The sequence below is a fragment of the Carassius auratus genome, chromosome 22 (assembly GCF_003368295.1).
Source record: "Carassius auratus strain Wakin chromosome 22, ASM336829v1, whole genome shotgun sequence".
Taxonomy (NCBI): Eukaryota; Metazoa; Chordata; class Actinopteri; order Cypriniformes; family Cyprinidae; genus Carassius; species Carassius auratus.
The window spans coordinates 2,379,590-2,397,309 of record NC_039264.1 but is presented as its reverse complement, the minus strand read 5'-3'; the positions used below and the strand labels follow the sequence as shown (position 1 = coordinate 2,397,309).

General features: G+C 40.3%; 1 protein-coding gene across 1 annotated transcript; it reads left to right on the top strand.

Annotated features, from left to right (window-relative positions):
* Positions 1 to 209: 209 nt before the first annotated feature.
* LOC113039352 (succinate dehydrogenase [ubiquinone] iron-sulfur subunit, mitochondrial-like) lies at positions 210 to 3,527 on the top strand. The gene is made up of 8 exons (XM_026197251.1): positions 210 to 334; positions 1,701 to 1,834; positions 1,917 to 2,002; positions 2,069 to 2,205; positions 2,623 to 2,739; positions 2,848 to 2,949; positions 3,032 to 3,154; positions 3,228 to 3,527. The coding sequence occupies exons 1-8, from the start codon at positions 272 to 274 to the stop codon at positions 3,306 to 3,308; spliced, it is 843 nt and encodes a 280-aa protein (XP_026053036.1). The 5' UTR covers positions 210 to 271; the 3' UTR covers positions 3,309 to 3,527.
* The last annotated feature ends 14,193 nt before the right edge of the window (positions 3,528 to 17,720 follow it).

The window sequence follows — 17,720 nt, the reverse complement described above, 5'->3', positions numbered from 1 at the left end:
TTCACTACAGTTAATATAATTATAATATGTATTAAATGCACTTTATGTCTAATGAAGTAAAACACTCGTGAATATGCAGATTTTCCAGAAGTAATAACAGTATTTAATCTCTATCTAATCAAGTGAACTCGTCACTCACGGGCTATGTGTTAAACCCTAGTGTGCTGCCTGTGTAGTGCAGTCTCAGTAGGCAGCGGGGCGTGTTCTGAGGCGCGTTGCGCGCGGTGCACTGTGGGCTGCTGGAGGAGCGCAGGGTCAGAGTGACGCGATCATGGCGGCGGTGTGTTTCTCCTTGAGCCGCTGCTGCGCCGTGGGTCCCCGAGCCTCGAGCACGGTGAGGACAGCACGACATATATATGATATTAATATAGATGATCGATTACAGAGGCTGAGTTTGACAGAGCCAGACCACTGCGGTCATACACAGATTATTATATCTGCGATCTTTACTGAGGTTATGAAATGACACGCTGATGTTTCTTATTAAACAGTGCTGTTTCAGTCACTATGATGTGACATGTTTAATAGTTTAGCTGTTATATTTCATCAGTGTTTGTGGATCACGTGACATATTTAGCTTCTGATTAAGAGTGTTTTATAGTAACTATATATAATTGTGCGCAACATTGGAATATCGCATGAAACGCTTGCGTTTTTTTTTATAATTAATCGAATTTCTAACCGCGATTACAATTATGAATACCACAATTATGTAACGTTAATCGTATAAAGCGGCAATTAATCGTCCAAAGTCCATTTTTTATTTCTGTGTGTTATCTTAAGGGTTGATATTATAATACCATTCATATTTTTACTATTTCATAAATTTAAGAAGAACCAATCCAATATTAAGTTGACATTTGAGGCTAATACTATAGAAAAGCTCTAAAGGTTTTTCAGTTTTGAGTGTGTTCAGCTTGTTTATTTTCATATAAAAATACGGCATGCAGTTGCATCAAACAATGGTATAAACATCATTCGGTGTAAATTCTGATTATCGTAATTAATAATCGCAATTACAATTTCAAGGGAATAATCGACAATTATGATTTCTGTTGTAATCGTGCAGCCCTAGTTTTCGTCCAGTGAGACGAAGACAACTTAATCGTCACTTCCTGTTTCACTTGTGCTAAATATCACAAAGAAATGTATAATTTTCCCGCAGAAGGAGAAGGCACTGTATGTAATTTTTTTCTGTATACGATAATGACGAGCTTCAGAACGTGCAGTCGAAACACGGCCATGTTATCTTATTTTCATAGTCTACTGTTTGGTAAAGTAGTTCTGGGAGTTCATTATAACGAAGCACTTTAACGAGACTTTAAGCAGTTTAGAATGACAAAACTAGCATGTCAGATGCTAAGCTATGAGATTGGTCCAGTTTTATTCTGTTCCATCACAAAGTCACATCTTTTTTGATGCGCAGTAAGGAATTTATTCAGTAAAAGTGTTTCCATCGTTAATGCGCATGTTTTCTTATCGGGTAAAACATTTATCCAACTTAGTTGAGTGCATACATTTTCTTTATGCGCATTTTTTTTATTTATGTGCACCTTGATGTTTTCATCCAGTGTTTTTTTTAAATGTGATATCCCAAATGCTAATAGAAGTAGGTGTATTTAACCAGAGCTAGTGATGTGATGAGGGTGTAGTTCCGCCGGTGGACACTAGAGGTGTGTGTCTGTGTTCTGATTGGTCAGGCGGTGCGCTTCGCTCAGACGGCGGCCGCCGCGGCGGTTCAGCCCAGGATCAAGAAGTTCCAGATCTACCGCTGGGATCCGGATCGCGCCGGAGACAAACCTCGCATGCAGACGTACGAGATCGACCTGAACACGTGAGTGGAGCCGTCCGTCCGTCCGCTCCGGAGCCCGGCGCTCTGTAGATCTGCTCTGAAGAGAGTCTGTTGTGTGTTTCAGCTGCGGCCCGATGGTTCTGGACGCGCTCATCAAGATCAAGAACGAGATGGACGGCACGCTGACCTTCAGACGCTCCTGCAGAGAGGGTGAGCTGACCGTCCGCTTGACCTGTGTCTGATGAGGCTTGGCTTCTGAGACGCTTCTGTCTGCAGGAATCTGCGGCTCGTGTGCGATGAACATCAACGGAGGAAACACTCTGGCGTGTCTGAACAAGATCGACACTAACACCAGCAAGGTGTCCAAGATCTACCCGCTGCCGCACATGTATGTGGTCAAAGACCTGGTGCCCGTGAGTATCCCGCTCCAGACTAACACACACCTCCAGAACTGAGTCTCCGTCTCATCTCTTTACAGTCCTTTCACCCATACGGCCAAACCTTGCTGTTGTTTTATCTGGAATATTTAGGGTATATTTGTACAAATAGACAACAATACACTGTATGAGTCACAATTATACATTTCTCTTTTACGCCAAAAATCATTAGGCTATTAAGATCATGTTCATGAAGATATTTAGTACATTTAAAAACGTAATGTTTGATCAGTGATCTGCTTTGCTAAGAGCTTCATCTGAACAGCTTTAAAGATGATTTTGTCAGTATGTAGATGTGTTCGCTCCCTCAGATCTCTGTTGTCCCTGGTTGTTTCTGACTCTGTGGTGATTGGTTTGGGCCGGTCCTGGTGTGATGGTGTCTGTCTCCTGCAGGACATGAGTAACTTCTACGCTCAGTACAAGTCCATCGAGCCCTTCCTGAAGAAGAAGGACGAGTCCAGACAGGGACAGGAGCAGTACCTGCAGAGCGTGGAGGACCGGCAGAAGCTGGTAACACACACACATGACAGGGCTCACGAGTGTGTGTGTGTGAGTGTGTGTGTGACCTGTGTGTGTGTGTGTGTGTGTGTGTGACCTGTGTGTGTGTGTCTCCGTCAGGACGGTCTGTACGAGTGTATCCTGTGCGCCTGCTGCAGCACCAGCTGTCCCAGCTACTGGTGGAACGGAGACAAGTATCTGGGTCCAGCCGTCCTCATGCAGGTGAGGAGATGAGCCTGATCTCACACACACACACACACACACACACACACTCCTCCTGACGCTGTGTGTCTGTCTGGAGCAGGCGTACCGCTGGATGATCGACTCCCGGGACGATTACACCGAGGAGAGGCTCTCGCAGCTGCAGGACCCCTTCTCTCTGTACCGCTGTCACACCATCATGAACTGCACCAGGACCTGTCCCAAGGTCAGACGCAGCCCTCCATCAGGCCTCGCTCAGATCATATCAGTGTGTTCCTCACCTGCTTCTCCTCCCGCAGGGTCTGAATCCAGGCAAAGCCATCGCTGAGATCAAGAAGATGATGGCCTCCTACAAACAGAAGAAGACGGCGTCAGCGTGAACACCGGGCTCCATCATCATCATCATCATCACATGAGGAGCGAGAGCGTATTATCACTCCACACACACACGGACGTATGAAGGGTTCTCCGTCAGATCTTCAGATCTGCTGTATATTAGAGTAATGCATGTCTTCATTTCTACATTACCAAGTGTTTTCCTCAAGTCTCATTACGAGTCTTCCTCATCTTACAATGATAATAAAGTGATTATAAACTCACGTTCTGGGAATGTCCTTTTCAAACACATTTGAGTCTTATATCCAGCTTTTATAAATAATAATAGTAATTAGTGTGTTTATGAACACTTCTGAAGGAAGCCAAAGCTTTTCTTTTACTATCCAATACGGTTCCTACCTAAAAATGTAAAATTACTCATTTTATTGGGGCATTAACAAAGTGTTTTCCACTATATTTAACAAAAACATGGAACTGAAGAAATAAACGGGATGTGATGAAACTGATTTTCAAACTAACAAACAGACATCTGGGAAATGTGTTTTATAAGCATTTTATATCAAGTGTTAGTTTTCTAAAGGTAAATTAGTCATATTCACGGTTTGGGACGAGGTTTCCCGCTCCTGTGGGCGGGACGTGGGGAGGGGCCATGGGCGGGACTTTGAGTGGTGGGCGGAGTCAAGGGCGGGGCGACTCTGGAACTTCAGACACGCTGAGATCTGAGCATCACTCCAGGAATAAAGGACTGATTTACAGGTGGGCAGACTCTTTCTAAAAGCTCTATATAGTGTATTCAGTGTAAACATCTGTCCTCAAAGGGAATGCTCTAAGTGAAATGTTAATGTGGGTTAAAATGGTAATACATTTTTAATTATTAAGTATATTTAATATTAAAATTAAAACTTTGATTTACATGAAAAAGATGTTTTATGGTGCGTCGTCAGAGGACATCTGATATGTGGTGATGAACTAGTTACATGTAACACAATTACTAACTTTAATTACAATATAAAGATCACCGTAATCTGTTAACAATAAAACGTGTGCTGCTCTGAAAAATGAGAAAGCAATGTTTCACAAGTTTGGGACACATAACTGTTTTATCTCCTGTTCTGAAATTATTCATTTATATGATTTATTTTTCAAGATTAACTGTTTTTCCCCAATGCATTATTAGATTCCAGTGTTTCCTGTCGATTTGATTTCAAAAACAGTATCATATCTACTAAACTACAACTTGTGATTTTAATGGTTTTTAACCTCAATCTCAATCCAAAAAACAGGCACTAAAGTCAGATTTAATGGTTGCTGTGCTTTGAAATGAAATGTTTTATGATCATAATTCAGGTGATGAAGGATTTCCTGAACCCTGCATGCTTTAAATGCTTCACAATCATTAACAGCTGGAATCATTCATTACAAGTTTAGAAAAGTAGTAAGTTAATAAATTAACTGAAATAGTTACTCTACTTGTTTCATCAAGTATCATGGTGGAGTATAGTAAGACAGTAATACAAACATTCACTGCGATTCATCAATGCTTTATTCATTCTTTCTTTCATTTATAGCGCAGTATTTCCAAGAATAATTTCAGGCACTCTGGGCTGCTTCAGGTACAATTATAGAATCGTCTTTCCATTTACAGAATCAAAGAAAAACAAAACATTATTCTCAAATCCCATCTTTCAATAAATTGATGAGAAAACCAAAATATAAGACCCGTGCACCAGCGTTCTGGATCATAAGATCCTGGAGATACAGTCAGTGTCCAGCTGGAACACACTCGTTAGGGTTTAATCACAGGTCCTACACGCTCAACGCAGGATTCTAGAACCGGTCGGTTCTCTGGCGATGTTCCTTCAGGTGCATTAGTGACAGTCCTTCAGTTACAGCGTTACAAACCCTTAGGTTAGCGTGGTTCTGTCAGAGGTCCGTGTTAGCAGTAAACAGAAGGTGTGTGTGTGGGGTCAGGTTCAGTGGAAGTGTGGGTGTGAACGGCCAGTGGCTCTTCTCGAATCGGACACGTCTGACAGAAACGGTTCTTGGTTCAGTGTACTGGTAATCCGAAAACCGATGCAACTGGTTCTTGACTCCGAGGAACAGTGGGCGTGTACGTTAGTTATCTGACTCTGCTGATTATCCACATAAATTTTCCCCTGGCCTTTATTTGTCCGTGTTATTCACGCCCCCGGCCAATATCAGAGGCCCGGCGTTTATTTGACTACCGGTTTTATTTGAGGAATTATGGTAGATACAAGAGTTGGTCAAGACAATCTTTAGGTTGCTGCTTGAGAAACCCTATCATGAAAGTTTAAAGCAGCTGCAAAAGCCTGAAGTTTGACAATATAGATCTATTAGACAGAGGCTGATAACATGACCCGTTACTAGCATTTCACTGGCATATTAATCATGTCGCTAGCAAACCGAAACTCCATCGGTGACAGAATGGAGAAAAACACCTTGGGAGAAACCAGGCTCAGTTGGGGGCCAGTTCTCCTCTGACCAGATGATGATGACCAGATGAGTTTATGCGCACATTTGAGGAAGTGGTGGAAAAGAAGGCAGACAACCCAGGAGACTGTCTGCACTTCCTTGAACAATACACTTCCTTATAAACTCAAAGACAGCGGAGACCAGGACAACTAGAGCCCAGATACAGATCCCCTGTAAAGACCTCGTCTCAGAGGACCACCAGGACAAGACCACAGGAAACAGATGATTCTTCTGCACAATCTGACTTTGCTGCAGTCTGGAATTGAACTACTGGTTTCGTCTGGTCAGAGGAGAACTGACCCCCAACTGAGCCTGGTTTCTCCCAAGGTTTTTTTCTCCATTCTGTCACCGATGGAGTTTCGGTTCCTTGCCGCTGTCGCCTCTGGCTTGCTTAGTTGGGGTCACTTCATCTACAGCGATATCATTGACTTGATTGCAAATAAATGCACAGACACTATTTAAACTGAACAGAGATGACATCACTGAATTCAATGATGAACTGCCTTTAACTATCATTTTGCATTATTAACACACTGTTTTCCAAATGAATGTTGTTCAGTGCTTTGACGCAATGTATTTTGTTTAAAGCACTATATAAATAAAGGTCACTTGACTTGACATTAAAGGGTTAGTTCACCCAGATAGCAAATCAGTCTATTGTTCGTTATCTGGTTCGGCTCGGTGTTCATCTTCAGTTCTCTCTTCACAGCAGTTATTAATTACATAAATTTGCTATCTGAGTGAACTAACCCTTTAACGCTGTACTTTGGCACAGGGCAGTGCCATGTGTTTAACTTCTTATTGTAAACCACAACGACACCCTCCAAACGGCTATAATAAGACCCATCTGGCTCAAAAACTGTGAAATAATTGTGTTTGTCTGAAAGGAGTTAATGGAGGTTTCCACAGATAGTGTTGTGCTGCTATCGTTGGCCAGCTGCTGAGGAGCAAGACAGAGCTTGTTTTTCTCCTCACTGAACCACCTTGCTTTCACCATTTCTGTTCAAATGTCTTCTTTTGGGGTTACTGGTTCAGCTGAGGATGTTCAGTAACTTACAGACCTGATGTGCTCACACTGAGAAGATAAGATGACACTCCTCTGTGCAGCTTTCATGTTTACTTGGCATTCGTTTGATTCACAGTTCATGTTTTCTGCTCTCTCCATGTATTGAACTGAATATGAAGAGCAATACTGTGACCACTTCAACATTTAGCACAGCATATATTCCATTTGTTCTGTCGATACACTGGCTTACTAGATGAAGGTCTGGCATTAATGTCCTGACTTAGTGTGTTTACGCTCGATGTGTTTGTTTAGACAGTTTCCAGAGGACTTGAATTCTGGAGAGTTTAACTCCAAACCATCATAAACAGATCTCTGCGCTGCATTTGATGAAATGTTTAATAGGATGTGTGAGACTAAAATGAATTGTGTTCTGTTCTCTTAAGTATACAGAGTTTGTGAATTGATTTTGATGAAGATGATATTATGTGTAGGAGCCATTTTTGGGTATGGTAAAGTTTTTGTCCACTGGGTGGTGCTGTGGTTAGGTTTAATTAGAGCACCTGAGCAACATGTGGAGCGCGTTGGTGGTTAAGAGGCAAACAGTTTTTGATCGCACGACAGAGTAGCTTGGAAAGTGGATTCTTATTTGTATGCTGTTCATTAGGTATGGCCTTTGTGTGTACATTGGAAGAAAATGAGAGGTCACATGAAGTTGAGATTATGTATAATGAGTTCACGAATAAATTTGACATTTTTATGCATCTATAACCCTCTGCATGGACTCTGTTTGTACGCGTACCAAACTTGCTTTCTCCTATCATCAACGGCAACGGCATTGGAAAGCCTTTACACAAAGTCAAAAACTGTGCTTCATTGGAAACAGGAGATCGTCTGGAGTAAAAGTCAACACGTTTGTTTCGATGGACAGAGGGAGGCTGTTTGGATAAAGTCTTTGTGTTTCTGCATGTGAGGATCGTCTCGTTAACATATAGTTTGGATTATATTTTCCCCTTGCTGATTTCGTCGTTGGATTTACGCTGCACGCTCATCTGGCTGTTAAAGGGCTGATCATTGGATCATAGGTACGTTGTTTCAGCATTAACATGGCCATGTGAAATTGTGTGCACACATTTGCGTAATTCCAATGCATTGGTTGCCAAAGCCTGACGAACACTGTTTGTGTATTTGAATTGTATGTTTGTTCACAATTGTTTGTAAAATGGAAAATGAAACGTCTATGAATGTTAAGGGGTTTAATGAGTCAAAACAAGACATGCTTAATGTTGAAAATGAGTCTGAAAAAGAGAAAAGGCCTGTTAAATTAACAGCTAAGGCTTTAATGGAAAAACTTGAAACTTTGCAAAAATTAAGAAAGGCTAAGTTAAACAAGGCTCAGAAATTAATTGAGTCAATTAACAGGTTAATCCATGAAAACAAAGAATATGAACCTGAGGTACGATTGCCTTTTGAAGAGTTTATGAGGTTATGTTCAGAGGCTACAGAAGCACATGAGTCACTGTTGGTTATCTTACCTGTTGATGAAGCTGAAAAACATGAAATATGGTTTAAAGCCAAAATGATACCAAATAATGAGTTAATTGAACGGGTGAACAAATGGTTATCAGATACAGAAAAAGGTCAGAAAAGCTCTGAAGTGGCTGAAGTTTGTAGTGATGTTGGTCCTGGAGATAGTGTCTCAAACGTGTCTCATGCTACCTCTAAACATAGTAAACGCAGCTCACACCGCAGTTCATCTATATCATCTACATGCATTCAAGCAGAGGCAGAAAAGGCTGCACTTATGGCACAAGCTGCTGCATTGAAGGCCAAGCATGCAATTGAAGCTCAGGAGGAGGATTTGAGACAGAAAAAGGAACAATTGGAGTTGGATGCTCAAATAGCAGCTTCAGCTGCAAAGATCGCTGTGTTGCAGAGGTCTGATAATCAAAGCAAATGTTCACGTAATTCAAGGTCAAAATCAAGTGAGATTAATACAACTTCTCGGCCAAAGGGTCTTAATCCCAATGCAAATAAATACATACCAGTGAGTTCAATGCCAATAAATATAGCTGGAGCAGCTGATGTCTCTGCATCTCAAGTCATAACAGAGAATCAAAGGAAAGGATGGAGAAATCAACAAATATTCCACACTGCTCAACAGTCTGATTTCCAATATTCTGCTCAAGTGCAACAAAGCAATATGGGAGTTGATCAAATGTCACATGTTCTTCCTCCTCATGGTGATCCACTACTTGAAGTCTTAAAAAGACAAGAAGAATTAACATCTTCTCTCATTCAACAGCAAGGAAATCCTCGTATTCTACCAAAAAGAGAGATCCCAGTTTTTGATGGTGACCCATTGCAGTATATTGCATTTATGAGAGCGTTTGAACATGGCATTGAAGAGAAAACTGAAAATGAAAAGGATCGTTTGTATTTTCTTGAGCAGTTCACAAGGGGGCAGCCTAAAGATCTGGTCCGTAGTTGCCAGCATATGAACCCAGACAGAGGCTATGTATTGGCCAAAAGATTACTAAAAGAACATTTTGGTAATGAATTCAAGGTATCTACTGCCTATCTTGAGAAAGCTTTGGGCTGGCCCACTGTAAGGGCAGAGGATGTGCAAGGATTACAGGCTTATGCTTTGTTTTTGCGTACATGTTGCAATACTATGGATGAACTTACATACATGCAAGAACTTAACATGCCTAGCAACATGAAGATTGTTGTAACAAAGTTACCTTACAAGCTGAGAGAGCAGTGGAGGGCTCAGGCTTGTGAGATTATGGAGTCCAGTCAAGGCAGAGCAAAATTCTCTCACATTGTTGAGTTTATTGAAAAACAGGTCAAGGTGGCATCTGATCCTGTGTTTGGAGATATCCAGGACAAACAGGGCACAGGTAAATTCAAATCCCAAGTGCGCAAGACTTTTAGAGGGAATAGTTTTGCCACTGATGTTGCTGTTTCAATTCCAACTAAGACTGACACTGGGTCAATACAGCAAAGACACTGCTCTTTATCTAAGTCTAATGGAAACCGTTTGTTCTGTTCAAATCAACATCCATTGGAAAGATGTTTTGCTTTGAAGAGGAAGACTCAACGAGAAAAGATTGAATTCTTGAAATCCAAGGGAATTTGTTTTGGTTGTCTAAAGACGGGACATGTGAGTAAGGAATGTGACAATCGTTTGATTTGTGATGTTTGTGGAGAAGTGCATCCAACTATCCTGCATATATATCGTAAGGAAGTAACTGGGAAACAGTTGGAGGAAAGGTGTAACATAGTGTCTGCTAAAACTTGTGTTCATACAGGGGCCGGTAACGAGAGGAGTTTAATGCCAATCTTACCAGTTCAGGTGAAAGCTATAAAAGGTAACAACGTGATACATACCTATGCTTTTCTGGACCCGGGAAGCTCCGCTACTTTTTGTTCAGAACATCTAATGGAAGTGTTGAAGTTGAACGGAAAGAGGGTCAACATTCTTCTTCGTACCATGGGTCAGGAAAAGTCTGTCTCCTGTAATGTTATTGATGGACTGGAAATCAGTGGAATAGATACTAACCATTTCTTCCCTCTTCCTGCTGTATATACGCAGCAGAACATACCTGTTGACTCTGGAAATATCATTACTCAGGAGGAGTTATCCAAATGGTCATACTTGAATAAGGTTAAGATACCACACATTCAAGCAGGTGTTGATTTATTGATTGGAACTAATGCAGCTAATGTGATTGAGCCATATGAAATTATAAACAGTCATGGTAATGGGCCATTTGCCATTAAAATCCTACTGGGATGGGTTGTTAATGGGACTTTGGAGGAAAATGGGGACCACAAGAATGAAGCTGGGCATTCTGCGGTTACTGTTAACAGAATTTCTGTTGTTAAATTGGAGGAGTTGCTCAATAATCAGTTCAATTATGATTTCAGCGAAAGGACTGCTGATAAAGAAGAAATGTCAAGGGAAGATCTTCGGTTTGTGGACATAATGAACCGCACTGTCATGCTCCAGGATGGACATTATAGCCTACAGTTGCCATTCAAGACTGGTAATGTCACGTTACCTGACAACTTCTGTGTCGCTAGGCAACGATTAAATGGCCTGAAAAGGAAACTGGAAAAAAACAAAGGGTTTCATGAAAAGTACTCTCATTTTCTTGCTGATGTTGTCCTTAAAGGTTATGCAGAGGAGGTACCATCTCACCAACTAGATCGTGAGGATGGCAAAGTTTGGTACATTCCTCATCATGGGGTGTTTCATCCCAAGAAGGGATCACTGAGAGTTGTGTTTGACTGTGGGGCAACATACAAAGGAACCTCACTTAATAGTCAATTGTTGCAAGGCCCTAACCTTACCAATTCTTTGGTAGGTGTGCTGATGAGATTCAGGCAAGAGCCAGTAGCCTTCATGGCTGACATTGAAGCAATGTTTTATCAAGTTAAAGTGGCTGAAGAAGAGGTGGATTTTCTTCGGTTCTTGTGGTGGCCTGATGGAAATTTGACAAGAGAGCCCATTGTATTTAGGATGACAGTTCATCTTTTTGGAGCGGTGTCTTCTCCAAGCTGTGCTTGTTATGCCTTGAGACAGACTGCAAAGGACAATCAAGCAGACTTTCCAGCTGAGGTAATTGACACTATCAACAATAACTTTTATGTAGATGACTGTCTGAAGAGTGTCTCTTCTGAGGAAGTGGCCATCTCTATGGTTCCAAATCTAACTGCTCTCTGTCAAAAGGGAGGTTTCTGTTTAACAAAATGGATCAGCAACAGTCGCAAAGTGTTGCAGTCAGTTCCTGAGGAACACCGAGCTAAGGATATACAGCAGCTAGATCTGGATCGAGATAAATTGCCTGTTGAGAGAGCTTTAGGTCTTCAGTGGAGTGTGGAAACCGATACCTTTCAATTCAAGACTTCATTAAAAAATCAACCATGCACTAGGAGAGGCATTTTATCGGTGGTAAGCTCAGTCTATGATCCCTTGGGCTTTCTGGCACCACTTCTTCTGCCTGCTAAAGTACTTTTGCAGGAGTTGTGTAGACAGGACTTGGGCTGGGATGACGCTATATCATCAATCCACCAGAAGAAATGGAATCATTGGATTCTGGAATTGGACGGAATAGCTGGATTCCAGGTGAACCGATGTTTTAAACCTTTGGAATTTGAATTGCCTTCCCACGCTTGTTTACATCACTTCGCTGATGCTTGCGAAGATGGATATGGCACAGTTTCATATATTAAATTCCAGAATAGTGTAAACCAGGTACACGTGGCTTTCTTGTTGGGCAAGGCTAGAGTAACACCACTGAAACCAGTGACCATACCTCGTTTGGAACTTACAGCGGCTGTACTTGCTGTTAAGGTTGACATCATGCTAAAGAGGGAGCTGCAACTTTCATTGGAAGATTCTGTCTTTTGGACTGATAGCATGACTGTCCTTAATTACATCAAGAATGAAGACAAACGGTTTCATACATTCGTTGCTAATAGGGTGTCCTATATAAGAGACAATACACAACCTCAACAGTGGCGATACGTGCCCACTAAAGAAAATCCAGCAGATGATGCATCTCGTGGTTTGAAAGCAAAAGATTTTCTGAGCAATACCCGATGGATTGATGGTCCCAGTTTTCTCTGGAAGCCAAGTGATACATACTTTCCAACAAGTGATCTAATATCGACTGATGACCCTGAGATTAAAAGGTTGAAAGTCAATGCTGTGGTTTTACAGAATGGACAGAATGCCACAAGTCAACTTATTCATTTTTCTCAGAATGGAAACGTTTGAAAGTTGCAGTTGCTTGGTATTTGAAACTGCAGAAACTTCTGATGGAGCTGAGACGTAAACGAAAGGAGCTATCTTTGGAACAGATTGACAGTGTTGCTGTGGATGTAAGGTTACAGAAGTTTAAAGCATCTCTGGGCAGACAAAGTTTGACTGTGGAGGATCTTTCTATGGCTGAGAATGGCATAATTCGTTTCAGTCAACAGGAACAATTCCAAGAGGAAATTGCTGAGCTCAAGGGTAGAAATGTTGGTGTTAAAAGAAACAGTAATGTTTATAGTCTGGATCCTGTGTTGTGTGATGGATTGTTGCTAGTGGGGGGAAGACTTGGCAAGTCAGCTATGCCAATTGAACTAAAACATCCCATCTTGTTGTCTAAAGATCAGCATGTGTCACATCTCATACTTCGAGACATTCATGAAGAGTTGGGTCATAGTGGCAGAAATCAGATGCTTTCTAAGCTCCGGTTTAAGTATTGGATTACAAATGCCAACTCCGTTGCCAGAAAGATAATTTCCAAGTGTGTCATCTGTAGACGTTATAAAGGGAAGTTGGGTGAACAGAAGATGGCAGACCTTCCAGTGGAAAGGATCATCCCTGACCTGCCACCTTTTACTAACGTTGGAGTGGATTTTTTCGGGCCCGTTGAAGTGAAAAGGGGACGAAGTAAAGTGAAACGCTACGGAGTGATTTTTACTTGTATGGCAAGTAGAGCCGTCCATTTGGAAATGGCATACTCACTAGATACAGATTCGTGCATTAATGCCTTACGCAGATTTGTCTGTCGTCGTGGACAGGTCATTCACATGAGGTCTGATAATGGGACAAATTTCATCGGAGCTGAGCGGGAGTTAAAGGAGGCTCTCACTGCATTAAACAATGAAAAGGTTCAAAGGGCCTTAAGGCAGAAGGGAGTTCAATGGAGTTTCAATCCTCCTACAGGCTCTCATTTCGGTGGAGTATGGGAGCGCATAATTCGAATGGTGAGACAAATTCTTTGTGCAGTTCTTCGGCAACAAACATTGGATGACGAAGCTCTGCAGACTGTCTTGTGTGAAGTGGAAGCTATTTTGAACGATCGTCCGATCTCTAAACTATCCAATGATCCTAGTGATTTGGAAGCCCTTACGCCAAACCACATCCTGCTTATGAGAGGAAATCCTGCGTTACCACCTGGGTTGTTTGAAAGATCAGATCTGTATGCCAAAAAGAGATGGAGACAGGTGCAATATATTTCCAATCTCTTTTGGAAACGATGGGTACAGGAATACTTACCCTTGTTGCAAAAGCGACAAAAGTGGAATAAAGAACGAAGAAGTTTTTCTCCAGGAGACATTGTGATTATTGCTGATGCTACAGCACCACGGGGTTCATGGCTACTTGGAAGAGTTGTGGAGACCTACCCTGACAACAAGGGCTTGGTACGTTCAGCAAAAGTTCAAACTAAAAGTAACATCTTAGAACGTCCAATTAGCAAGCTTTGCCTTTTATTAGAAGCAGATTAAATTAGGGCATTCAATATTTTGAGTGTTTTATTGTCCTCTAAAGACATTGGTACAAAGTTTGAATTTGTATGCATGGCTCCATTTTGTAGGAATTTGTAATTGTTATGTCAAAATGTCTTAATCAATTAAGGGGCCGGTGTGTAGGAGCCATTTTTGGGTATGGTAAAGTTTTTGTCCACTGGGTGGTGCTGTGGTTAGGTTTAATTAGAGCACCTGAGCAACATGTGGAGCGCGTTGGTGGTTAAGAGGCAAACAGTTTTTGATCGCACGACAGAGTAGCTTGGAAAGTGGATTCTTATTTGTATGCTGTTCATTAGGTATGGCCTTTGTGTGTACATTGGAAGAAAATGAGAGGTCACATGAAGTTGAGATTATGTATAATGAGTTCACGAATAAATTTGACATTTTTATGCATCTATAACCCTCTGCATGGACTCTGTTTGTACGCGTACCAAACTTGCTTTCTCCTATCATCAACGGCAACGGCATTGGAAAGCCTTTACATTATGACAAAATCTTAAATACTATTTCTTGCAAATGTATGATAACAAATAACTCAAGATGTTCATAGCTCCATGGATAACAGCTTTTAGACATGGGACTGAAGATGTGCATTTACTTTGTCCTGTCTGCTGGGTTTAAAGACACCAGACACACAAAAAGCACAAACAGTGGAAATTGTTGCAAAAAAGGTAATGCTGTTCCTTTCTGGATTGTTATGTCTATGTGACAACAATAATAATAATAATAATAATAATAATAAATAATAATATTATCTATATAAATTGTGACACGTGTCATCATTTAAAAAAAATACAGTTTCACATTTGAATATTAATGGTATATTAACACATGACCCGAGATCTATTGCTGGTTATTGTTCATCCTTCTATAGGTCTCTTTATGAATCTAGTTTTAATGAAAAAGATACTAATGATTTCTTAGATAGTCGTAATAATACTAAATCTATAAGTGAAGACAAAAAGCAACTGTGTGATAATTCTATGTGTATAGAGGAAGTCTTACATGCTATTAAGGATCTTAAGTTAAATAAATCCCTGGTGTGGATGGATCAACTTCTGAATTCTATAAATCTAAACATTTTGAGGAATGTTTCGACGTCATCATGTGCTGTGCAGCCTGTGCACGGGGGTCAGGTTTCAGAGTCAGCGGGGCAGCGGTCATGCGGAGTGCGGCAGGCTCGCGTTTACTTTCCCCTTGTCGGGAGGCCATGTGCTCCATGATCTGCTGCTGGATGCTCACTTCGGTGAGGTGTTTTAGCAGGTCTTCCATCTTTGGGGGAGGAGCGCCACCTGGGGAAACAGAAAGTGGTCGTGAGCCAAACAACCAGAAAAAAACTGTCCATAGCAATCCAAGTGGGGTTATATCAAATGTGGAGAGGTCCTGGTCAGTAACTTCTTCACTGCAATGTCTGCATTCTCCACCAGTGTGACGGGGTGAAGAAGCACACCGACGAGGATGCAGGTGAGTTCCCTGAAGAATGGATTTTTATTAACCAGTAGGTGGGAGAAATAGCCAACGTGAGTCTCTCTCTCTCTCTCTCTCTCTCTCCCTCTCCCTCTCCCTCTGTGTGCCTGCTCCGTTTCCAGGGCGACACTGATGAGAGCTCGGGACACGCGTCACAATATATATATATATATGTGTGTATGTATTTAACAAATGTATTACATGTATCTAACTCTGTGATTTGATTTATTTCTCTTGTAGGTTAAATGATTGTGGCTTAACTGACAAAAGCTGTCCAGCTCTGGCTTCAGTTCTTGGATCAGATACCAATCTGAAAGAGTTGAACATGAACAATAATAATCTGCAGGATTATGGAGTTAAAATGCTCTGCACTGGATTGAAAAATATTAATTGCAAATTAGAGATACTGAGGTAAGTTTGGTGACAATCCATAGTTTGGTTTGGTTAGAAGATCCATCTGTTAACATGGACCTAGATCATTTGCCACAGAATTGAGGACAGAACTGCTTTAAATGAGGGCTGTGATCTTTGAAATTATATTTCTTTCTTCATATTTCCTGGCACTGGCTAATACACTTCCATAATTTCTTAAAAATGTCCCAATTTCAAACTTCAGTAATTCCCAGTTATTACAAGAATCATAACTCAGTTGAGCTAAATTCAAATAATGTGCAATCAACCTGCGAATGGTCATCTTAACAGATTGGTTGTCCAGAATTTAATTATTAAGTTTCCAGTAAGAGTTATAATGGTTGTTGGAGAAAGATTGTAGACCAACATTAATAGAAACTGATTTGTGGTCTGTCAATGGCATAAGAAGAATGTGAATTAAAATCTTTTCTTTCTGTAAGCTGTAAGAGGCTAGCCAATAATCAATATGAGACATGGCAGTACATGCCTTATTGTTCCATGTAAAGGATTTTAAATTAGGGTATATCTCCCTCCAAATGTCTTTTATAACACATTTCTGCATAAAGGCCTTAAGTCTGATATTGGAAGAAGTTGGAGAACGAGGAGGCCATCTGTCAAGAGACTTGTCTAGAGTAATATTAAAATCACCGCCACTTAATAAAAGTGAATTTGGATAAACAATATGTTAAGCACATTTCTAATTTATCAAATAAGTCTTCGTTTTCAGTTTTAGAGTTGTACCCAGGGCTGGCCCTAAGCTGATTTTCAAAAGGGCCCCAAACCTACAGTTTCACCTAAACACTCGCATCCATCCCAATGAACACATCACACACTGACACCTGACTGTAAAGTTTATTCAATTTGTTTTACTCAGTATATTTTCTTTCAGGATATGGATAGGAAAATATATTTGCGTAGTTGACAAATCTGCAGTAAAAATGCTTTTTTGTAAAACACAATTCTGGCCCTTTAACTAATTGAAGTTGTCCATGGAGTTTCAAGTTCATATTGCCAATTTCTAAAATAAAGACTTGTAAAATTATGTCTGAGGTATTTATGAACAATTGTATGCTTTTCTTTTTAATTTATAAAAGTTGAAATTTATTGAACATCCTTGAGAGAGTCAAACCATAGGACAATTTAGAGATTTAGATCAAACATTTATAATAACAACAACAATAATAATAACAATAATAATAATAATGATGATGATGATAATAACAATAATAATAATAATAATAATAATAATAATTCTATTAACAAACTTAGTTTTTATAACAATATGTCCAAGTAAGACAAATACATTTTAAATGATGACAATATTAATTATTATTATTATTATTATTATTATTACTTGACTTAATCAGTCACTATTTATTATTGGTAAACATGAATAATAATTACAATAAATGTGGTCTACCAGAGACTGTGAACATATACCATTAAACTGAGAAGCATATGAAAGAGAAAGAATTAGATTAATAGAAGAATTAAGTATTCTGAATATCGAAAATATAACAGTTAAGACAATACTAAAGAATGCTCCAGCACAGTATAAAGTATATTATGCAATTATAAGTTATTTGAAAAAGTAGGTTTAATAAATGGGATTTAGAATCACGTAATGAAGTGTACAGAATAATTGTATCATTTTGTTTGTTTAAGGTTTGTTGTAATTAATATCCGTCACCCAGTCCAGTAGGAGGCGTAATTTCACCTTTTAAATGGGTTTGTAGCCGCCTTCATAATAAAAGAAGAAGAAGAAGAAGCG